The following is a 24,905-nucleotide window of genomic DNA, read 5'->3' on the forward strand; positions in this document are numbered from 1 at the left end:
AGAGAGAGAGAGAGAGAGAGAGAGAGAGAGAGAGAGAGAGAGAGAGAGAGAGAGAGAGAGAGAGAGAGAGAGATCAGCACCTCCCATATGCACCCTGACCAGGAATGGAAAGTGCCACCCAGGGATGTTCCTGGCCTGGGAATCAGACCAGAACCTGAGGAGCACAGGACCAGGCTCCAAGCAGCTGAGCCACCGGCCAGCAAACAAGGACCATCCTTACATGTGAAGGCAGCAGGGTTGTATGAACAGGAAGAGGAAGGCAGAATGAGGGAAGCCCATGGTGCTATGTGCCAGTCAGCACCGTCTGCTCCTGTAAACACCTGGCACCCAGTCCAGGAGGCTCTGGCTTTCCTCCAAGGTGGTCAACTCCCCTGGAGCCAAAACGCCTGCAGGCTGGGTCAGCTTCCTTTGAGGTTGGCTCCTGCAGTCCTTTAGGGCAGTGACTTGTCAACCTTTTTCATCTCCCAGCACACATGACCCGCTCAGCCTCTGCAGCACAGCAAAACATCCATATTGGGCCAATCTGACAAAACAGACATAGTTTGATTCATGGCAGCAGACAGCTATTGCTGTGATGGTGGCTGGCATTGTTTTACTGGACAATGGAAGGGAAAGGAGGTCAGTGCCCTGGCTAAAGAATCAGCATTGCATGTTGTAAGAATTGGTGCAGCCACGAATTTACCAGTTGAAAACCATTGCTTGAAGCCACCAGGTTCCTTATGCATAGCTACATTTGAATCAGCAAGTCATTCTTCATTTTTTAAATATTTTTATTGATATCAGAGAGGGAGAGACAGAAACATCAATGATGAGCGTGAATCACTGATCTGCTGTCTCCTTCAGGGAGCCTACAGGGGGTCTAGCCCACAAACCGGGCCTGTGCCCTGACCGAGAATAAAACAGTGACTTCTGGCTCATGTGAGGAAGCCATAGGACCTAGTTGTAAGCATGTTGGTTTGGAAGTAAAATGGACGTTGGGGGGTTGCCGTGGCCCTAGCCTTGCTCAACCCTCGTCCTGAGCTTCCAGGCTGAGCAGGCTGGCGTGTCTGGCTTCTAACCTGGCTTCCTCACCTTCTCAGAAAGGAGACACAGGGTTCATGTGGGTCCGAGAAGACATGCTGAGAGAAAAGGTTTTCTTGTGGGAAAGCAAGTAGTTCCTGTGACTTTGTCTCCACCTGGCTCCAGCTCAGACGCAGCACACATTCAAGAATTGTTCACAGTCACCATCTTTCTTAAGGTATGCTGGGCAGTAGTGATAATAGCACCCACCCTTTGGGCACAGGGTTTGCTAGAGAAAAATCCCTGGAGGAGACCAGCACCTGTGAGGAGGCAAAGAAGATACGCCAGGCTCCTGGCTCACAGCCAACGTGACAGCAGGACACTTGGGGACACAGACACACAGCCCATCCCAGAGCACCACAGAGATGGTGCCCCCCTAGAAACGGGGCCCCACTGACCTCTGGGGCTGCTCATGCTAAGTCAGTACTCTCTGCCTGAGGTCTGTGCCCTCTGAGGCCAAGCCAAAGCTGAGGGTGAGCAGCAGGGCTATAAATAGGGATTCCTTCTGCCCAGACAGCTGTGCACACCACCCAGTACGTCACCATATAAGGACCCTCAGCTACACCCTGTCACCATAATACATGTGCTCTGTTCCACCAATGCTCACATCTGTTTAAGAAATAATACACACCGAGAAGGTTCCAACCACACCCATTAAGGCCTCCTAATTAGAAAACTTTCATACCCACTTTCCAGATGGGCACCCTGAGGCATAATTGGAGTCAAGTCGTCATAACTGTATGACAAAACGATGGCCTGGACAGGACACAGTGTCTCCAGCTCTTCTCACAGATCCCTTCACCTGGTCCCAACCCCGGGCAAAGTGCCCTTTGGTCCCCAGCTCACCTGGGCCCATCTGGGCCAAGAGCAGGCAGAGAGGCAGCAGCAGGATGTGGAAGAGCCTCATGCTGGATGCCAGGCTGGGTGAGGGCAGGAGTAGGAGGAGGCTTGCAGGTGGAGCCACAGGCTTCCAGAGGCCAATGTGCCTCCCTATTTATAGGAGAGAGGGTTGTACAACCTCAGGGACGGATCTGCAGGGCGTGACTCAGTCAGTGAAATGCTCACAAGCTGCCCCTCCTGTGGCTCAACTGTGTCTGCGTGTCAGATGGACACACTTCCCCCTCGTCTTGGGGTGAGCTCTGGCCTGAAGTCCTGGACTGGTGCCGCGGGTGCTCTGCCTGCCCATTTCCCCACTTCCTTGCCTGGCTGGGAGTTCTGATGGGGTTCTGGAGAAGTTCTGGAGAAGGGGCTCATGACCAGGACCCTGGGTGAGGATGGCTCAGATTCCCGTGACAAGGGTCTTGGACCTCAGAGACAAGCAACCCAGCCTATGACTCCCCTCCTCCAGGCAAAAGCAGAGCGGCTGTTTCCTGGAACCTGAGGAAGCAGTTTCTCCAGGGAAGGCTGCTCTCGCTCCCTCATTTCTGCAAGAACTTTCTCCTCCATTGGCCAACACCAACACCACACTCCAATTTGTCAGAGGTGAATCAGAAAGACATAGCCACTAACTACATGGATTTCACCAGGCAGGGCTGGAGGGAAAAGAGAGGGCAGGGGGCATGCCCCAGCCTGGCTCAGCCCAGACCACAGCCACATCCCTAAGGGTGGGGACACCCGGAGGCTCACCTGGAGGCAGAGAGGCCTCCCTGTAGCCCCAGCGGTATGGCCTCCACATCTCTACACCTCCCTAACCACACACGGGCTTCCCACAAACCCACACGTGAAGGGCACATGTCTGTGGTGTGGAGGCCACAGACAGCCACCCCCTCCAGCTCACGGGGTCCCAACAGGGAGGCTCTCTGCACACTCAATAGGCAACTAGGGATGAAGGGGTCAACGAAGGAGGAACCGGCAATACTCGGACATTCCCAAGGCACTAGCACCTTAAAGAATAACTCAGTAACTCAAAGGCCTGTCTGGCCAGTTGAGAGCTACGTGGGGCATGTGCATTAACACTCAACGCTCCCTATGAACACCGTCTGCCCCGTGTCCTGCAGCTCCTCTGTCTCACTCTGTGTGACCTGGTGGGTTGACTGCTGACACCTGCTTGTTGACCTCACTCAGCAGAGGGAATCCCATGCATGCACCTCCTGGCCTCATGTCCCCCTTGAGCCAGGCTTGTTCCCGCCCTGGCCTCCTGCAGGTTTTGCTCTCAGGGCTGACAGCTCGCACAGTGCAGCCCGGCCCACACGTGGCTCTGGGACGTGTGCTGAGTGACTCAGAAGAGCACCTCAGCGTGAATTAGGCTCCCAGTGGTCGCTCTGATGAGGGCAAGACCCCACCATGCCTATGGACCCTGGGACTGTGCTGTGCATGTGGCCCTCAGACCAAGGCATGCACCTCAGACAGCTGGTAGGGAGGTGACACCATAGCACATGGGGACAGGGAGAGAAACGACAACAAAACAGAGAGGCCTGCCTCCTCCCCAAGGGCTGCTTGGCATGGACATTGGGCCCATCAGAGGGTCCTGGGTGTGGGGCTCTGCTGGGCACCGCAGGCCCCGGAGGAGCACCCTTGCCCCTGAGTCCTCCTGCCAGCAACACCCATGCAGGTGGGGCCAGAAACGTGCCCGGGAATGGACAGCATTCCTGGGCAGAGTCAGGGGAGCACTCTCACGTTGCCTCTACCCTTCAGGTTCCTGGTCACCTTGGCAGTTATTCCATTGAATGGGGTGGGAATGCCAAGAACTAAGGGAACCTGATCCATCCGTCTGCTGACAAGAGGCCAAGACCAGCTAGAAGTAACAAGGTGGGACTGCATGAGCAGAGCAGGTGGATTGCCACTTCAATGCAACTTGGTTTGGAAGATTGCTAGTCTGTTCATTTTGTTTAGAAACCTTTCTCTTTAGCTACCTGAGATTTAGAGCCTCTGGCAAGTAGTGCTATTGTGAGCAGAACAGAAACATTTATCTTTCTATCCCCACGTGATCCCTCTAGAATTCAGAAAGCCTCCATGAGTGTGTTTATTTTCACAGCAATTTTGTGATTTGCATAAGTTCAATGAGAACCTGCTCTCCTGGCAGCACCTGCGTCACCGCCTCCCAAATTGAGAGACGAAGTCTACTGTACAGGAGTGAGACTGCATCTGACCCGGATGCAGAGCAATCACGTCCGAGCTGGTCCTGTCCTAAGGCTTCCCGCCCAGAGGATCCACAAATGGTGAGCTGGTTTTAGAAACTGGAGGAAGAGGGAGTCTCTAGCTAGTTTCTCCCCTCAAAGGACACAATGGGCCCAGGTCAGGCATTGCCAACCCTGCAACCAGAGACATTAAAATGTTTGGTTTGGCCAGGCTGGTGTGGCTCACTGGTTATTGTCAACCTATGAACCAGGAGGTCACGGTTCAAGTCCTGGTCAGAGCACATGCCCGGATTATGGGCTCCATCCCCAGTGTGGGGCATACAGGAGGCAGCAGATTAATAATTCTCTCTCATTGTTAAGGTTTCTATCTCTCCCTCTTTCTTCCTCACTGAAATCAACATACATATTTTAAGTGTTTGATTTGACCTATGATATTTTTTAAAGAAACTTCCTGGTCAAAGAGGGAGATGAGGAAAACATGCAGATACAGAACTTACAAACTGGACTCATGAACAAGCTGCTAAAATTATTGATGCGATGAAGGTCGTGGCAGCAGGCCATGGTTCTGTGCTTCCTGTAACCAGCCTGGGAGCGTGGAGGCTTGGACTTTCCAGTCCTGCGTCAGCGCCAGATTTCCATCAGTTCCTGTACCTGCACCCCATCTCCAGATGGCCTTCCGATTACCCCTGAAGGACTCACTGGTCCAGACCGCCTGACGCCTATTTTGCAGGTCATGGAGCATGACTGCACCTCCTGGCACCCACCTTCCAGCCCTGAACACCACACCTCGACTCCTCTCAGGGTCACTCCACTGTCCCAGCTGTGAAAAGGTCTGAGGACTGAATCCCTGCCTCAGAGCCAATGGTGTTAACTCTACCCATCAGCCCCAGAACCCACCATTGGACTCGTCATTGCCCTCAACCTGTGTGATGAACCCACACAGGTGAGGGCTGGCCGGGAAGGTGGGCTTGGCTTGGCATGAGGTGGCCAAACCAGCTGTAGGAGGGGTGACCCAGGAAGGGGTGCATCCAGTCTGTCTAGCTTTTTCTGGAAGAACAGACTCTGAGAACTCAAAGAAATCTGGAGGACTGCCAGGAGGAAGGCATGGCCACCTCAGCTGCCCTTAATCAGGGAAAATGGCCTGGACTGGCTCCTGGTTTGCCTGGGAGTCCCTTCAGGCCCTGCTGATCAGTTTCCTCATTTAGACTGCAGACTGTCTGCAGGAAGAGATGAACTACAGACTTATATGGGTATGTGCAAAGCCCATGGACACACAATAGTGCAGGGAAGGCTGGGAAGGGGAGGAATGGGGAGGGTCAATGGGCAGAGAAGAGGTCGCTTTGCCCCCACCTGGTCCTGGTGCCCAGCACAGAGGGCCTCGCTGCCCAGAAGCCACCTGTGACTTGAGGGTGAACTTCTCCTCCACAGCCAACCTGGTGGGACCTCCAGAACCCACCTGTCTCACATTAAGGTCACCCCTCTAACCCATTCATTCTTTCTTCCCTCCCTGTTTTCCTTGGTGCCCCCGTCCCTAACTGGCTGTGGCCAGACTTTCCCTGCTTGCCACCCCCATGTCCTCCCTCTTCCTCCAACACTAAGGGGAGGGTCCCTAGACACTGAGGCCTCAGCCATATCTAGCCCGGCCCACATACAGGCCACCTCCCACTTTTACTGCTCAGTGTCTTCCTCTGAAAAGTGGGGCCTGGGGGTAATGGGGCTCCTGTCCTCACCCCACAGGCTCAGGGGATGGTCAATGAGACATGGGATGGCTGCGGGCTGTTAAGGGGCATCCAGAAGTAATGAGTGGCAATGCACAAGGATGTTTTTCTTCCAGCCAGGGTGGGAACCACTTGTTCATTGTTTTAACCCTTCACCTGGTAGGAGCCCTGGCACCAACCAACACTTCAGCTCCATGAGCAACTGGAACCAGGGGAGGAGGATGCATTTCAAGGAAACAAGCAGCCTCTGGGCTCCCATTAGGTCCAGTCTAGGATCCCGAGCTCCTCTGAACTCAAGGACTAAGTGTTCTGACAAAAAAAGATAAAAAGATGAGTAAGTCTCTTTGAGGCAGAGACCCAGGAGCACGAAGAGAGAAGAGAAGTACAGTAAAGCCTGGCCTGTGTGGTACAATGGTTGAGCTTTGACCTATGTACCAGGAGGTCATGGTTTGATTTCCTGTCAGGGCAAATGCCGAGGGTTGGAAGATCAATCTGCAGTAGGGGGCATGCAAGAGCAGCTGATCAATGATTCTCTCTCAATATTGATGTTTTTTTTCTCTCTACCTTCCTCTCTGAATTTAATAAAAGTATTTTTTAAAATAATAATAAATTAAAAAATAAAATCAATTAAGGATTCCTTGTCTAAACACATCTCCTCGTTGTGGAATGCTGGTTTTCTCCCACTTGAGCAGGTCACCACCCTGTCCCCAAGGTCCCATCCACTGTTAAATTGGGAAAGGGCCCCGGAGTGCAGAGCTGCTTTGTGAGTGACGTGGTGATGGCCTGTGGGCTCAAGGCTGGGAGATGCATCTTGTCCTCCAGGGATCACAGCACCCTCTGTGGCAGGGATGCCTACACAACAGGGACACACCTACATCCCTGGTGATCTTGCTGGAGAAGCTCATCTCACAGGTGAGTTCCCTCAGGTGGGCAGCCGCAGCAGGTCCAGGCCCAAGTCCGATCACCCTACAGGTCAGGCCAGCGTCCAGTCTCCACACTCTGGCCAATGTATTTGAAAGGCTTTCCATCAGTACAGAGCCTGGCACCCAAGGTAAACCAAACCAACAAAACAGAGGCCTGGACCCACTTGAGCTCAGTGCTCAGCATGGCATGCACATTCCAACTGAGATGGTCCCTTTTTGGGAAGAGAGCCACATTCCCGAGATAAGGGCTTCCCAGAAACCAAATGCCAGAGGGGGACGCAAGGTCCCTGAGGTGCTTTTGGGTGGCAGAAGAGGCTGGCCCCCCAGGCTCATGTTCACACCATTGCTGAACACCCAGGTGTTGCAGACACCTGCCAACGCCTCAGCACTCCCTGGGGCTGGCTTGGTGAGGAGCAGGGGGAGCTGGGAGCAGGCCCAGGCCATGGACGACCCTGGTGCTGCTGGGACCTGCTCAGATCCAGTGGGGCTACCTGTGCCTCCTGCCCCTGGTTGCACAGCTGGGATGACTTGCCCATTGTCTTCTGAGCATCTGCTCTGCCTCATTGGTCAACATGGTGAGTCTGTTTAATCTATACTTTCCTACAATATTTTTTTAAAAAGGACTTTCAGTGCTTTCCCATTGACCGTGGAATTCTACACAGGGCGCCTGGGCATGGAGACAGAGCCTTTCCTACCTGCCATGCTCATTTCTTCCATTATCCCCAACCCCCAGCCTGAGCTGTAATGCACTCTGTCCATCCTGTAAATGGAGCACTGGATTGGACCTGACCCACTGAGCACTCTCTCCCTCTCTTTCTCTCTCTCTTTCTCTCTGTCTTGCTCTCTCTCTTCTCTCCTCTCTCCCCTCTCTCTCTCCTCTCTATCTCTCTCCCCAGTCTCTCTCTCCTCTCTTTCCTTTGCTTGACAACTTCTGCTCATCTGTTAAACATCAGCCTCAAAATTTCAAGCAATAAGCGAGGAACGTTGTCTTCACTCATGTCCCCTCTTCCCCAGAGGGATCACCTGTGGGAGGAGTTGGTATGCACGTTTCTGGTTAGCTGGCCACAACTTGGGGGGGTGGGGGTGGGGGGATTGGTAAGACAATCAGTCAATGTGTATCCCCCAACACTCTCTGTGTGTCTCTCTCATTTCTTCCCTCTCTTTCTCTCTCTCTCTCTCTCTCTCTCTCTCTCTCTCTCTCTCTCTCTCTCTCTCTCTCTCTCTTTCTCTCTCTCATCTCTTCCTTCTTTAAACTCTCTCTAAAGAAAATCCATGGAAGACTAGCCTTCGGTAAAGATTAACAAAAACAAAGCAAACCTTCCTGCTGAGAAAAGCCTGGGGAGGGGGGAGAGAAAGGATTGGATAATAGAGGGTTGGTGCTGGCCCCAGCCCAGCTCTGAGACTATACTTGTCCCCACTCGGGGTACATCCCCTGTGGGATATAGTGGGTGGCACCCAGGACCACCCAGGAAGGAGTTTGGCACAACCTCTGGCTGAAGCTGAAACTCACTGAGTCTCTAGGTCTAACACTTTACAGGAAATACTGAAGTTAGAGGAATCAGTAAAACCACAGCTCAGGGACACAATCGGTCAAACCCAGAATGCGAGACCTGTGACAGGTGACCTGTTCCCAAGGCCCTCCAACAGCAGAGAGAGCAAGTCACAGGGAAGGAGAGAAACCAAGCAATCCTGCTGGCCACATGGGGACCCCATGTTGACAAGGCCCCTTACAATCAGCAGTTTCTGAGCCAGTTTAAAGGGGTAAATGAGCCCTGGACAGCAGCAGGGCTCAGGAGGGACCCTGTCAGGGTGACTGGATGGGGCAGGTGCTGGAGGAGAAGGGACCCCATGCATGGAAGCTGAGCATTGGAGTGTGACAGGTGAAAAACCAGCTCTCTTGTCAGCTAAGTGATCCCATGTGACAGTGCCACCGTATTCAGCCTTGAAATGTGGTTCAGCCTCAGAAAAGAGGGAAATTCTGACCCGTGCTACAACACAGATCCACCAAGAAGAACCAGGCGCAGTGTAATAAGCCCGGCACAGAAGCACAAATGCCATAGGATTCCACACAGAAGACGTTCTTGCACTCATCAAACTCAGAGACAGAAGGTGCAATGGTGGTGGCCAGGGGCTGGGGGAAGGAGGAGTGAGTGTTTGGTAAGCACAGAGTTGCTCTTTGGAAGATGGAAAGTTCTGGAGATGGACAGTGCTGAGGGCTGCAACAATGTCAATGCCCTCCATGCCACTGGCTGCACATTAGAGACTGTTAAATCAGTGGATTTTGTTCCGTCTGTCCATCCGCAACGGACATTGAGCCAATGACATGGAAAGATTTCCCAATGCCAAAGAGATGTTCCTTTGTGAACAGACCTCCAGGCACAGATGCCACACATGGGGACAGAACAATGTCCTGGGGCACCTACCCAGCTCAGCTGCCTGCCGCTCACGAGCCAGTACTCAAGGGACTGTGTGATGGAGCAAAGCAGGTTTATTCAAGAGCCAGCAGCTTGAGAAGATGGAGGACCCTCAGCACAAAGTCATCTTTACTTCTTGTTTTTCAACCCTCACCCCTGGAATTGTTTCCACTGAGAGAGAGTGAGGGGAAGAGAGAGACATGAGAAAGACAAGAGAGAGAAAGAGAGAGAGAGAGAGAGAGAGAGAGAGAGAGAGAGAGAGAGAGAGAGAGAGAGAGAGAGAAGAGAGACAGATATTAGAGCCTCCCATATGCACCCCGACCAGGAATGGCTCCATGGTTGAGCATCGACCTATAACCAGGAGGTCACAGTTCAATTCTTGGTCAGGGCACATGACCAGTTAGTGGGCTGGATCTCCAATATGGGGTGTGCAGGAGGCAGCTGATCAATCATTCTGTCTCATGCTTGATGTTTCTATCTCTGTCTCCCTTTCCTCTCCTCTCTGAAATAAATAAAATTATATCTTAAAACAAGAAAAGAAAGAAAGAAAGGCTGGTGTTGGCTAATCCAGGAGACTGTTACTGCAGAAGCGAAAGAGGGAGAGCAGCCTTCCCTGGTGAAACTGCTTCCTCTGGTTCCATGAAACAGCCGCTCGGCTTTTCCCAGGAGGAGGAGACTCCCAGGTGGGCTTGCTGGTCTCTGCTGCTCAAGGCCCCTTGTTACAGGCCCTCTGGGCCATTCCCACCCAGGTGCCTGGGCATGAGCCCATTCTCCAGAACTTCTCCAGAACCCCATCAGAACTCCCAGCCTGGTGGGGTGTGAGGGGGGGTGGGCGCTAAAGGGGGATAGGGAGCAGCAGAGGCTCCAGCTCAGGGCTCCAGGCCAGAGCTCAAGCCCCTACAACTGGACCGGAAGTGTGTCTACCTGACAAGCAAACGCTAGTGAGCCACAGGAGGGGCTGCTTGTGAGCATTTCCCTGACTGAGTCACGCCCTGCAGATCCGTTCGTGAGGTTGCACAACCCTCTCCCCTATAAATAGGGAGGCACATTGGCCTCTGGAAGCCTGTGGCTCCAGCTGCAAGTCTCCTGCTTCTCCTCCTGCTCTCGTCCAACCTGGCAGCCAGCATGAGGCTCTTCCACATCCTGCTGCTGCCTCTCTGCCTGCTCTTGGCCCAGGTGGGCCCAGGTGAGTTAGGGACCAGGGGGCACTCTGCCCAGGGCTGGGACTAGGTGAAGGGAGCTGTGAGGAGAGCTAGAGACACTGTGTCCTGAGAGCACAGGTTTTGGGCAGCATCCACGATACCCAGGGCTGATGGTCCGCTGTGGGCTGCCACTGGGGTCTGCCAGCCGCTCCCGACCTTCTATGGGGAGCTGTGGGGAGCAAAGCCAAGCAATTGTCCAGGGCCTGGGCCCAGGTGCAGACTGAGGGTTCATGCCAGGCTTCCTGTCTGACCCCTAGGACTCCATGCCCTCTGCTAGTAGCTACCAGACCCTTGAGCCTCATCAGGTCTTGGGCATCTAGAAGAACCCTCTCTGGGGTCCCTGACTCAACCTGCAGGAGGCCCCTCGCCCAGCTGGCAGGCCTCCTGTGCTGCTGCCAGAGGGGCACACTGCCAGCCCAGGGCTCCCGGGTCACCAAGTGGGGCCTCCCAGATGCCCTGGTGTAAACGGGTGCTGCCGGCCCCACCCACAGGCAGCTCCCCACCCGTGACTCACCTGTGTGGGCAGTCAGGGCCCATGGGCAGCAGAGATCTGCCCTCCAGAGCCCCTCACACTAAAAGTAGCCTACAAAGCAGTTAGTTATGACTAATCTTAACCCAACAAGCCTTTTGGGTGCACAACTGTCTGTATGTGTGTGTGTGTGTGAGTGTGTGTATGAGTGTGTGTGTGTGTGTGTGTGCTTGTGTGTGTGCTTGTGTGTGAGTGTGCTTGTACGTGTGTGTGTGTGTGCACTTGTGTGAGTGTGTGCGTGTGTGTGTGTGTGTGTGTGTGTGTAGTAGTTATGCCACATCTCTCAGGTCAGTTCAGTTCAGAATCAGAGAGTCCAGATGCAGTGTTGTCAATGATCAGATGGACTTGCCACCTATGAAGTCTGGGGGTGATTGGGAGCTTCCCATGCAAAGCACAGAAAACACCAGTGCTCCCACGGTGCAGGAACAGAGGCCTCAGGCAGCACTCTGATGGAAGCACTAGCTGAGCCCTGCCGGGTGGCCTGGGGATTAGAGCACCGTCCTGTGCACCAAAAGGTTTTGAGGATGTGGGTTCGATTCCCGGGCAGGACACATACCTAGGTTGCAGGTTGGATTCCTGCTTGGGGTCCATTCTGGAGGCAAGAGATCCATGTTTCTCTTTCCCCCTCTGTCCCTCTGTCCCTCTCCCCCTCTCTCTATCTCAAAACATCAACAGAAACATCTTCTCAGTTGAGGACTACAAAATCAATAAAGCAGGAGCTGATCCTGTGGAGCAGGTAGTAAGCTCAGGGTTAGCTCAGATACCCCCAGGCAGACTACTCTTGCCTCTCCTCCACAACACATCAATCCTTCTGCCCAAACTGGCCACTTCGTGGCCCTCAGAATGGGGATGGGACACCTCAGGAAGGCCCCTGCCTTGCAGGGAGTGGCCACTCTTCAAGGGGAAGAGCTGTGCGCACAGGGCTGAGGCTGGAGCTATGGTCACCTTGTGGCCCTGCAGGCACCACCTCTCCTGCGCTCTGACCTCTGTGTGACATGTTCCCATTGGGGACGGGGCTCCAGGAAAGGCCGTACCCACACAAATATCTTCATGGGAATGGGATGCTCTCTGGGTGAGGTTGGGTGGGGTGTGGGGGACAATGATCCCCCATGCCTTTGCCTTTGATCATGTCCAGCCCCCTCAGTCTCTGTTTGACTCCCTGGGCCATGGGCTGAGAATACCTGTGGCTGTTGGTGTGGTGGTCCTGGCTCTGTGGTTGTTAGGGTGGCTGCTGCTTCCATTCCAGCCTCTGCACACAGGGCATGGACAGCTGTGGGATCAGCATGATCACAGGTCTGAGCTCAGTGCACAGAGGAGCCTGCTATTCCCGGGTCTGGGGGGTCCCCATCACACCCTGACTGACTGGGCCCCATCTGGCCCCTGATGGGCTCAGTCCATCCCTCTCCTGGACCAGCCGTCAAAGCTCATTTTTGTCCAACCTGGTGGGTTCATATGTGGGGAAACTGGGGCATACAGGAGTGGGCGAAGAAGAGCTGTGGTCATGGCTGGAGACCACAAGCCTGTTCACGGTTTTCCTCTCTCTCTGAAAAAAACAAAAAGAAAAAACAGGCATTGCCCACATTTATTTCATGCAAGTGGCCTTTGTGTGAGGATAGAATGATGTCAGAATGACACAGTGACCCAGGTCCCCGAATCAGCTTGTCAAGAGACCAGCCCAGGTGGCAAGGCATTAAGGCTATTGGAGGCTGCCCTGGCTGGTATCTCAGTGGTCAGAGTGCCGGCCAGCACAGCACCCGGTTGTGGGTTCCATTCTCAATCAAGGGCCTTACCTGGGATGCAGGTAAGGCCCTTGATTGAGAATGGAACCCACATTCTGAATGTGGGTTCCATTCTCCCTGCTCCTGAAATGGAGCCTTGGGAGGCAACCAGCTGGTGTGTATCTCTCATAGATGTTTCACTCTATCCCTTCCACTCTCTGAGAAGCAAGGGAGAAAATATGCTGGGCAAGAGTAACAAAAAAGAAGAAAAAAAGCAAAAGAAAGAAAGGAAGGAAGGAAGGGAAGGAGGGAGGGAAGGAGGGAGGGAAGGAGGGAGGGAGGGAGGGAGGGAGGGAGGGAGGGAGGGAGGGAGGGAGGGAAGGAGGGAGGAAGGAAGGAAGGAAGGAAGGAAGGAAGGAAGGAAGGAAGGAAGGAAGGAAGGAAGGAAGGAAGAAAAGGGCAGTCTATGGCTGTCCACTCTGCTTGGGCCAAAGGTTAGCTCACAGTTCCCATGCACAGGCCCTGCCTGGTGAGGGCACCTGTGAACACAGCCCTGACCTGGTGACTCTGCATGACAGAAGCAGGGCTTGGGAGGAGCCCTGGGTGTGTAATTAATTACCTAATGACATCACGTTGAGAAATGCCCACCAGGGAAGTGTGAAAATTAACAAAAAATAAAAGAAATAATGATGGGAGAGAATTATTGGTTGGCTACCACCTGCACGCCCCCACTAGGGATCAAGCCCACAAACAAGGTTGATGCCCTGACTGGGAACCAAACCGTGACCTCTAGGTTCATGGGTCAATGCTCAGCCTCTGAGCCACAGAGGCTGGGCTATTTCTTGGCCCTTTCAACTGTGTGGTTATCATGCTAATCATGCAGCCTAGTTTGTGTGCGCATTTCAGGTGGCTGGAGACCAGAGGTGGTGGCATGGTGGCTTGGTAGGCTAAGGGTGGATTTGATTGTAAAGGAGACTGTCGAACTATGGTAGGAAGCTGCATATGCCAGTTCACATGCTCAGTCAATGCATCTAGGTTCCCGTTGCTCCACATTCACACCAACACGTGGGAATGTCAGTCCATTGGAAGTGAGCCATCTGCTCAGTGGGGTGCTCACCGGAGGGTTAGTGTGCGTTTCCCCCGTAAATGACACGATGGGTACCTTTGTAGGTGGCTCCTGGCCACAGGGCACCTGTTGTGAAGTGCCTCTTTGTCTTCTGCCTACATTTCCTATCAAATTATCCGTCTTTTCTTCCTGATTTGTAGCAGTTCTTTATACCATCTGCAGACAAGAACTTTGGCAGTCAGATGCACTGCAGACACCTTCTCCCTGGTACCTAGATTTTTCACTGTCTTCATTAAATCTTTCCTGAGAGGGTTTTATCGCTTCTGTAATGAGGCTGGTAAATGTGTCATAGCTTTTCCTTTAGGGTTTAGGCTCTTGGGCAGCGTAGGAAATCCTTTCTAACCAAATACATGAAGAAAAGCTTTGAAGGTGTCTCCTGTGACCTTTCCCCCTTTTACACCTGGGCGTCTAATGGTATGGGAGGAAAGAGGGGAGCTAAGGGTGATGTTTGTTCAATATGGGTCCTGGCTGGGCTGGGCCTCAGCGTGGGGGTGGGAGAGGGTGACACAATTCCATCCAGGACTCCAATCAGTGCAAAGCCAGGGCCTGAGAGCCACTCCCAGGGACATGCTGGGCGGCCTGGTTCTCTCGCAGAGAGTTGGCAGCCAGTCCAGGGCCTTCTGTTTGGAGAGTCTCTGCTTCAGGGAGGAAGGCAGAATACATTCCAACCGGAGAGAGCAGTGAGAGCAACACAATGTGCAGGTGAAAGGAATACCTGAAACCCATACTATTTCATCAGCCAATGTCACCCCAATAAATTCCACTTGAAAAATTTTTAAAAAAATGAATATTTTATCCTTTTGCTTTTATTTAGAAAGAAAAGGAAGAAAAAGACACACTGAAAGAAAACAATGGAAGCTCATGGGGTAGCCATCTTTCCACCGGGCACTGAAGGGCAGGACCTGGTCGATATGGAGCCAGGGCAGGATGGATCGCGGGCGGGGAGGGGTGCTGCCCAGATCATCTGGACGCCTAGCACACAGCCTGAAGCAATTCAGCTGTTCTCACTAGTTAGAGAGACAATTAAGCATGAAAACAAAACATGTGCATGGACAGAAAACCCCAGTAGAAAATTACCATGGTGGTTTAAAAACAAGGGTGGATGAATACATCCTAAACTATGTAGGATGCTCATGGTGAATAAAATAATATATTGACCAAAGGTGGCAGAATTTGGAACTCCTGTTCCAAATTAGGAATTCAAATTTGATACTTTTCTTTTTTAAAGACACACATAGCCCTGGCTGGGTGGCCTAATTGGTTGGAGCTTCCTCCCATGCATGGAAAGGCTGTGGGTTCAATTCCTGGTCAGGGCACATACAGGTTTCCCACTCCATCGCCACTTGGGGTGTGTCCAGGAGGCAAGAGATTAATGTTTCTCTTTCACAGATATGTTTTCTCTCTCTCTGTCTCTCCCTTCCTCTCTAAAATCAGTAAACATATCCTCAGTACATAATCTTTCTTAAACAGATGTGAGTATTTGTGGAATGGAGCACGTGTGTTCTGGAGACAGGGTGAAGCTGAGCAACCTTATTTGGGGACAATGGGACGCTGAGGGTCTGGGTGCTCAGGACAGCTGTCTTGGCAGAAGGAAATCCACTCACAGCTCTGCTGCTCATCCTCAGCTTTGGTTTAGCCACAGTGGTCACCAACCTCAGACCAAGTGCATAGACCTCAGATAGAGGACATAGACCTCAGACAGATGGCACAGACCTCAGACAGAGAACATAGAACTCAAAAAGAGTGCACAGACCTCAAACTGAGAGACCAGACCTCAGAAGGAGGACACAGACCTCAGACGGAGGGCACAGGCTCAGACAGAGGGCAGAGGCTCAGACATAGGGCACAGACCTCAGACAGAGGGCACAGGCCTTAGCAAGAGCAGCCCCAAAGTTCAGTGGGAGCCCAATTTCTAGGAGGGCATGATCTCTGCAGTGCTCTGGGAGGGGCTGTGTGTCCTTAGTCACCAAGGGTCCTGCAGTCATGTTGGCTGTGAACCAGGACCCTGACGTGTCTTCTCTGCCTTCTCACAGGTGCCGGCCTCATCAGGAGACAGTCAGTCAGGAATCTAGACTACATGTGCCCCTCATGGCTGGGGATCTGCACCTTCGGCATATGCCCACCTGACACTAGGCACATCGGCAGCTGCCAGAACGGAAAAGCCAAGTGCTGCATATGAGCTGGAGCCATGGGGGAGACAAAGCCACAGGAACTACTTCTAAGCATTGTTTTCCTAAAATAAAATCTTAAAAAGAGGAAGCCTACTGAGGACCCACATGAACCCTGTGTCTCCTTTGGGAAGAGGTTAGGAAAGCCAGGTTACATAGGACACAATCCTGCTAAGTGAATTGAGCCAGTCAGAGCAAGAGAAGCATCACATGATTTCACTCATAGGTGGAGTCTGGTGAACAACATAAACTGATGATCAGAGTGGATCCAGAGCCAGGGAAGCATGGAGCAAGTGGGGAGTGTCCGAGGGAAGGCAGGCGAGGCTGCGTGGGAGGGAGGTGACCATCAAGGATGGTGTATGCATCAAGGGAAGATGCAGGGTCCATGGCCACAGACAATGGGATTCTGATGGCCTGGGGCCGGGGGTCAATAAGGGAAAATAGAGAACATATGTAATACTTTCCACCATAAGGATTTTAACAACAAATAAAGAAGTGACACAGGCCAGGCCACCAAAGCCCAAGAAAGGCGGGTGGGGAGGGTGAGGGCCACAGCCATGTCACCTCTCCTCACTTCATTACCGAACCACCATGTGAGATGTTCAGAGGGTCCACCCGCATTCAGGAGTGCCTGACAAGGGGGCAAATGACACAACTGCCTCTCTCCTGGACCCAGCAAGGTCTCCCCTGAAATCCAGTGCACATTCCATGCCAGGGGCAGTGGGTTGGCCAAGCTTGGCTTTTGAACTCGTCTGGTAGGACTATAAAACCATTCCTGTTCTGCCAGGCCAGCGTGGTACATGGGTTGAGCATCGACCTATGAAGCAGGAGGTCACTGTTTAATTGCCAGTCAGGGCTCATGCCCAGGTTGTGGCCTCGATCCTCAGTGAGGGGCGTGCAGGAGGCAGCCCATCAATGATTCTCTCTCATCATTGATGTTTCCATATCTCTTTCCCTTCCTCTCTGAAAATATTTTTTTTAAATAATAATCATATATAATAAAGAGGTCATATGCAAATTGTCCCTCACACCTTTGTACAACATGGCTGCCCCCATGTGGTCAATGATGGCTAACACAAGATTGCTGGCAGGGGAGGGCTATTGGGGACAACCAGGCTGGCAGGGAGGCAGTTAGGTATTGATCAGGCTAGCAGGGGATCAATTAGGCGGTGATCAGGCTGTGAGGCAGGCGAGCAGTTGGCAGCCAGCAATCTTGGATTGTGACAGAGATGTCTGACTGACCTTTTATGCCTAATCCTCAACCAGCATTTGGACATCATTTGAGGGTTCCCAGTTGAAGAGGGTGCAGGCTGTGTGCGTGTGTGTGTGTGTGTGTGTGTGTGTGATCCCCATACACACACACACACACACACACACACACACACACATCTCATGCCCCAGGTCTCTAGTAAACATATAAGCCACTCCTCTTCCATTACACTCTCCAGACCTAAGATCTGGGCTATTGAAGGATGATTGTGGACCCTCCCAATTCACACCACCTATTCCAGTCCCTCAGAGTATACCTGCTGCACCTCCACTAAAGGACCACCTCCTGCACCAACCAGCCTGCAGGCAGCCTCTTCCCCATCCATGCCCACACCTGGAGCCCACCACAGCATCTCTAGGTCATATGCAAGAATGAACTTCAACTGTCCTACAAATGTTTGCCCTCACCCCCGCTCCTCCCCAGTTTAGACAAGACACCTCTGTTGGGGCAGAAGGCAGAGAGAGAATGCTGCTGGTTCAGGTGGTGGCTCATCACCTGCCCTCGGGCAGCCTTAGTGACTGAGCTACCCCATGAGGTCTCCACTGCCCCTCCCTGCCCTGGAAAAGCTACCAGATCTTAGAGACAGTGCCAAGAGGGGCTGGAACTATGAGGGACACAAGGTAAAGGATAGGCTTGTCTAAACACTAGGCTGTACACCTGACACAAACAGAGAATAATATTGGATGTAAACTAACTGAAAACAATTTTACTTATTTTTTTTTCTTGAAAAAAAATTTAAATATTTAATAACAATAAATCATTCAACTTTTTCCAATCTTTATGAAGGTTTTTTCCTTGCTGGTGAAATTTATTTTAAAAGTCCTCATATAAACTAATCAAGACTAATAACTATTTTTAATGAACCCTCAGACAAATCTTTTTAATATATACCTTATTTCTTCGGATGACAATAGCATTATTATATATTGTTCTTTTTTCAAATATATTATTTTCAAGATTAATGATTAACAAATCTTTATTATTAATATTTTGCTCAGGCAAGACAGAAGCATGATACTTTAAAATTTCTTTTCAATATCTATTTTATAGTAATTTAAAAAATATTTATTGATTTTAGAGAAAGAGAAACAGAGATAGAAATATCAATGATGAGGGAGAATTGATTGGCTGCCTCTTGCAAGCCTCACACTGGGGACTGAGCCCATATTCTGGGCATGTGTCCTGATCTCCTTGATTCCTAGGTCAATGCTCAACCAGAGCCATGCCAGCCAGACTATTGTTCCACTTTTTTTATGCATATATTGTGGGTTCAGCACTGATTGGGGACTGAACCCACAACTTTGGTGTATTGGGATGATGCTCTAACCAACCCAGCTGTCTGACCAGGGTAAACTATTTCATAGTAAAAAATTATTTGGCATTAAGTATTTGTATGGTCAAATTCTAAAAAACAATCTTTAGTCCCAATTGAACTTGGTACTCTAAGATTAAAAACATTTTTTTAATATTTACATAATAAATATAATTTTAATCGCTAAGTTCTTCTTCATCACTGAAATATGCGCTTTTCTTTATCCTTGGGCGTCTTGAATCATCAGAGGTTGAGGGACTCTCTGAACTGGGTTTCCACTTTCTTTGTTCTTCTTCAATTCTGGCTTGCTGGAAAGCTATGGCCTGACTGAGGCTGTCAAGAGCAGGATCTTCTCCTTCATCTTCACTTTCTTGTACTTCTTCAATTTCTTCTTCTGGTTCAGGAATTTTCTTTTTTTTTTCTTTTTCTCTTTCTTCTTTGGAGGTTCACGTTCTCCAAGCATATTTTTAGGACAGGCATAACTTAAGTGTCCACTTTCCCCACATTCATAACACTTAGATTTATCAAAGTAGTTTCGTCTTCGGATGAACTCAGCTGCTCTTCCATTGTCAATAGCAATGCTTGCTTTTATCACTCTACCAAATAACTGTTTGTTGTTTATTGCCCTGGTACAATTTTGTGCAGAGTCTTTATCCAGAAACAAAATAAATGCAACACCTTTACTCTTCCTGGTATCTTTATCTTTCATCATAGTAACCTTTACAACTTTGCCATACTTGGAAAATATCCGGTATAAGTCATTGTTGGTCAGGGAAAAGGGCAAGTTGGATACATACACTGTACTTTTACTTGGGGCCAATCCACCACTCATTTCTTCCCGTGGGGCGGGCCCTGCCGGTCCGCAGAGCGCGAGCCCTCGGCTCCGGGGGCGGGGGCTTATCCCCGACGACTCCCGGCCCCTCGCAGCGGCCTCAGCATCGCGGGAACTGGGAAGGACCTGGCGCCTCGGACGAAGGCGGCTCAGGTGAAGGCAGAGCCTCTTCCCGGCTCACCGGAGCCCCGGGCGGGCGCAGGCCCGGAGGCGGGCGCTCGGCCTGAAAACAATTTTAATAAAATAATTTTATTTGGGAAAAATTAAAGAGCTAAGCTATACTGGGGACCACTCTGTCTTGTGAGGAAATGGCAGAAAAGCTCTCAGCATCTATCAATAGATTCCCCACCCCTGTAAACAAAGCTGATGAAGAGCACAGCTTTCTTCTAGAACATCCCACGTGAGGGAGGAAGCAGAGGAGGTGGCATTAGAAACTCCTGAGTGATATCTCAGACTATAAAACCACTCCATGTCTGCCAGGCCAGCGTGGTACATGGGTTGAGCATTGACCTATGAAGCAGGAGGTCACTGTTTAATTGCCAGTCAGGGCTCCTGCCCAGGTTGTGGCCTCGATCCTCAGTGAGGGGCGTGCAGGAGGCAGCCCATCAATGATTCTCTCTCATCATTGATGTTTCCATATCTCTTTCCCTTCCTCTCTGAAAATATTTTTTTAAATAATAATCATATATAATAAAGAGGTCATATGCAAATTGTCCCTCACACCCTTGCACAACATGCCACCCCCATGTGGTCACTGATGGCTAACACAAAATTCCCAGCGGGGGAGGGAGGCAGTTGGGGACAACCTTGCTGGCAGGGAGGCAGTTATGTTTTGATTAGGATGGCAGGGGAGTGGTTGCAGGGGTCCTCAAACTTTTTAAAGTGGGGGCCAGATCACGGTCCCTCAGAGAGCTGGAGGGCCGGACTATATGAACTACTAATTCCTACTGTAACACCTCGGCTGCACTCACTGCCCAAAAAACCTGGCGGGACGGATCAGACTCCTCTGCAGGCCACATGTGGCCCGCAGGCCGTAGTTTGAAGACGCCTGGAAGCAGACGAGCAGTTGGCAGCCAGCAATCCTGGATTGTGAGAGAGATGTCAGACTGTCCATTTAGGCCTGATTCCCAGCCAGCAGTTGGACATCATTTGAGGGGTCCCAGTTGGAGAGGGTGTAGGCTGGGCTGAGGGACAACACCACACACACACACACAAAATCTCATGCACCGGACCTCTAGTAAACACATAAGCCCCTCCTCTTCCATTGCACTCTCCAGGTCTAAGGTCTGGATCCTGCAGGACAACTGTGGACACTCCCACACTCACACCATCTGTTCCGGTCCCTGAGAGCACACCTGATGCACCGCCCCTAATGGACCACCTCCTGCACCAATCAGACTGCAGGCAGCCTCCTCCCCATCCATAAACACAGCTGGGGCCCACCAAATTCCCCCAGGACCCCCTCTGCATCTCTAGGTCATAATCAAGAATGAACTTCCACTGTCCTACAAATGTTTGCCCTCACCCCTGCTCCTCCTCAGTTTAAACACAGCAAAGATACCAGGTCTTAGGGACAGTGCCAGGAGGGGCTGGAAATATGAGGGACACAAGGTAAAGAATAGGCTTGTCTAAGTACTATACTGTACACCTGACACAAATACAGAATAATATTGGATGTAAACTGTAACTGAAATTTAATAAAATAATTTCAGTTGGGAAAAATTAAAAAGCTAAGCTATCCTGGGGACCACTCTGTCTTGTGAGGAAGTGGAAGGAACATTCTTAGCATCTAGGTGCTCACCCCCCTCCCCCGGAAATAATAGTTCATGAAGGACACCTCTTTCTCCTAGACCAGCCCAGCTGAGGAACAGGGGATGTGAGATTGAAAACTCCTGAGTGATATCACAGATCCCAAACAGTGCTCAGTGGTGGCTTGAACACCTTTCGTGAGCATTGGATCTCACACCAAAGATCAAGGGTTCAATTCCCAGCCAAGGACAACACGCTCCTGGGTTAGCAGGCCCAGGTGTGGGTGGGTTGGGGAGGCAACCAATTGTATGTCTCTCTCAACTCTCTCCTCTCACTCTCTCTCTCCTCTCCTCTTCTCTCTCTCTCTCTCATTTGTGTGTGTGTGTGTGTGTGTGTGTGTGTGTGTGTGACTGTCTATCTATCTGTCTCTCTTACTCCTGTACACTGTCTCTAAAGAAAATCAATGGAAGAATAGCCTCTGGTGAGGATTAACAAAAACAAAGCAAACCTTCCTTCTGAGAAAAGCCTGGGGAAGGGGGATAGGAAGGATTGGATAATAGAGGGTGAGTGCTGGCCCCTGCCCAGCTCTGAGACCAGGCTTATCCACACTTGGGGTGCATCCCCTGTGGGATGTAGTGGGTGGCACCCAGGACCACCCAGGAAATTGTCTGGCCCAACCTCTGGCTGAACCTGAAACTCACCGAGTCTCTAGGTCTAACACTTTACAGGAAATACTGAATGCTAGAGGAATCAGTAAAACTACAGCTCAGGGACACAATCGGTCAAACCCAGAATGCAAGACCTGTGACAGGTGTCCTGTTCCCAAGGCCCTCCAACAGCAGAGGGAACAGAGAGAGCAAGTCACAGAGAAGGAGAGGGTCCAAGCAACCCCATGGCCACATGGGGACCCCGTACTGACAAAGCCCCTTACAAACAGCAGTTTCTGAGCCAGTTAAAAGGGGTTAATGTGCCCTGGGCAGCAACAGGGCGCAGGAGGGACAAGGAGCCCTGCCCAGCAGGCAGTATGGTTCGGGGTGTTGGCTCACCCCTCATAGAAGTGCTCTACCCACTCTGCCACCTGTCGCTGCTGCCTGCACCGTGAGGTCACCTAGTGCGTCTCCAGATGGGACTGCGGACAAGGCTCTGCCCTCGACAGCTGGGTGCTGCACCCGCCCTTCCCTGCAGGAGCCACTGACAGCAGGGCCCAGCAAGGCTCCTCCAAGCTTGGCAGACATGCCTGCACTCAGCCAAATTCCAGGCACCCGAGGGATCAGGAAGGGGTGGGAAGGGGACTGGGGGAGCGGGGGAGGGGACAGCATTTTGATAGATCACCTTTGGATTATGTCTAGTTAAATTCTTTTAAGAAATGTAATTTTATATCTGAAAATTGGAAAGCAAAGTTAATAAGCTGCTGGGAGGGAGGGACAACCCTTTTGTACCCCCTGCCACATGGGGTCGCCTAAGGAGGCTCTGGGTTCTGCTGCGAGCCCAATGCCTCTGCTGCCCCCTCGTGGCCATAGACCAAATCTACCTTTAAAGAGGCAAATGCTAAAGGAAGTTGTGAAGTTCGTTCTGAAAGGTTGCGACTCTGGCTCGCTGGAATTGACTGGGGCGGTGAGCAAAGCTAACACGTGCACACAGCGGACACAGCGTGTGGAATACATACAGAGGGAGATGAGCCTATCTCAGCCTCGTCCCACTCACCTGCAGGCGCCCATCCTGTGGGCTGGTCCGTCCGCTTTCTGGGGTCAGGGTGCTGCAGATACTGCAATGAGCTGCACTGAAGTCAGGGGCAAGCCTCTCTGCAGGGAAGCCCTCAGACCCCAACCCATTTCCAGGACCTTGACCCCGTTTCCATCAGGGCTGGGTCAACAGGAGCCCCACACACACCAAGCCTCCCACACGGAAGGAAGCCCTGCAGAAGGGTTTGGCTACTTGCTCCTGACACGGAGCTGACCTGGCTTTTGTCCCCTAGGTCCTGGTCCTGGTCCTGGTCCTGGTCCTGGTCCTGGTCCTGGTTCTGGTCCTGGTCCTGGTCCTGGTCCTGTCCTGGTCCTGGTCCTGGTCCTGGTCCTGGTCCTGGTCCTGGTCCTGGTCCTGGTCCTGGTCCTGGTCCTGGTTCTGGTCCTGGTCCTGGTCCTGGTCCTGGTCCTAGAGAACAGTGCCCTGCTGCTGCTGGCCACCACTTCCTGCCGGGGCACAGGTGGGGAGGGGGGCAGCCTGCGGGATTCCTGATTGCCAAGGCCCACTGGGCCTCTCATTCTCTCCCTTCCCCCAGCAGTAAAGAGGGGACCGACGCTTTCAAGATGGTACACAGGTTTAAGAAAGGGAGAGAGGGCCCTGGCTGGTGTGGCTCGGTGGATAGAGTGTCCGCCTGCACACTGAAGGGTCCCAGGTTCGATTACAGTCAGGGGCACATGCCCAGGTTGCAGGCTTGATCCCTAATCCCCAGCAGGGGCGTGCAGGAGGCAGCCAATCAATGATTCTCTTGCATCATTAATGTTTCTATGTCTCTCTTTCCCTCTCCCTTCCTCTCTGAAATCAATAAAAATATTTTTAAAAAAAAAAAAGAGGGGGAGAGAAGGGGGAAAGAGAAAAGAATATGGAGAGATTGCCCATATGCCCAGCTGTGTTCCTTCCTGTGGCTCAAGGGTTGGGTGCTCTTGGGGGGTTGGGTGCTCCTGGGGGTTGGGTGCCCCTGGGAGTTGGGTTCCCCTGGGGGTTGGGTACTCCTGGGGGTTTGGCTTCACCTAGGGTGCCCCTGGGAGTTGGGTGCCCCTGGGGGTTGGGTGCCCCTGGGGGTTGGGTGCTCCTGGGAGTTGGGTGCCCCTGGGGGTTGGGTGCTCCTGGGGGGTTGGGTGTCCCTGGGGGTTGGGTGCTCCTGGGGGTTGGGTGCCCCTGGGAGTTGGGTTCCCCTGAGGGTTGGGTGCCCCTGGGGGTTGGGTGCTCCTGGGGGTTGGGTGCTCCTGGGAGTTGGGTGCCCCTGGGGGTTGGGTGCTCCTGGGGGGTTGGGTGCCCCTGGGGGTTGGGTGCCCCTGGGGGTTGGGTGCTCCTAGGAGTTGGGTGCCCCTGGGGGTTGGGTGCTCCTGGCACACTGGAGCAGTCCTTCCCAGAGGCGTGGGCCGGAAGCTTGAGCTTTACTTGGACTGCCTGGGTCTTGGGAAACTCGCTGAGTCTATGAGCAAGGCCAGGGCTGGGAGGGAAACGTCCTCCCCTTTTTGCTCCCTCCAACTCAGAAACACAAGCCCAACACCCTCCTAAAAGGTGTCCCCGCCCAGCCTCCCGCCGAAAGAGTGTCTTCCTCAGCACGCTGGCCGAGGGGTGGGAGCAGGAGCCAGGCCGAGGGCCAGCACCAGCTCAGACGGCCGGAGGGGCTCAGAGCCCCCCAGCGTCCGCCCCTCTGCTGGCGCTGTCCGAGCCCCAGCCCCCACAGGTCAGGGTCGTCCTTGTGGGAAGATGGCCTGTGGACTGTAAGCACAGGCACATCAGCAGCACTGCCTCTGGTCACGAGCTCCCTGACACACATTTATTGAGCTCCTGCTGCATGCCAGCTGGGCCACCACCGAGACCCAGTGAGGGGCATGGCCTCAGGGACACTGAGAGCCGCGTGGTCAGGGCCTGTATCCTTCCTTGGCCCGAGTACTTGTCGTCAACGGTGACAGCAACCCCGTCTGCAGCGGTTGGGTTCTGGAACAAGGGGTAGGAACGAACGGTGAGATCGTGCCCGCTGCCAGCCAACCCTATCCTGGAGGAATCGCCTCTGGACCCCTGTGTGAGGCTTGGTCACTTCCCACCCTCGTCCCTGACC

General features: G+C 52.4%; 1 protein-coding gene across 1 annotated transcript; it reads right to left on the reverse strand.

The window, feature by feature from the left end:
• Positions 1-18,583: 18,583 nt before the first annotated feature.
• Positions 18,584-19,483, reverse strand: LOC118710622 (zinc finger CCHC-type and RNA-binding motif-containing protein 1-like). The gene is given in 2 exon segments (XM_036423173.2): positions 18,584-18,935; positions 18,938-19,483. Coding segments are annotated over 2 exon segments (654 nt in total). The 5' UTR covers positions 19,349-19,483; the 3' UTR covers positions 18,584-18,692.
• Between the last annotated feature and the right edge of the window lie 5,422 nt (positions 19,484-24,905).

The sequence above is a fragment of the Pipistrellus kuhlii genome, unplaced genomic scaffold (genome assembly GCF_014108245.1).
Source record: "Pipistrellus kuhlii isolate mPipKuh1 unplaced genomic scaffold, mPipKuh1.p scaffold_m20_p_78, whole genome shotgun sequence".
In the NCBI taxonomy this organism is placed as follows: domain Eukaryota; kingdom Metazoa; phylum Chordata; class Mammalia; order Chiroptera; family Vespertilionidae; genus Pipistrellus; species Pipistrellus kuhlii.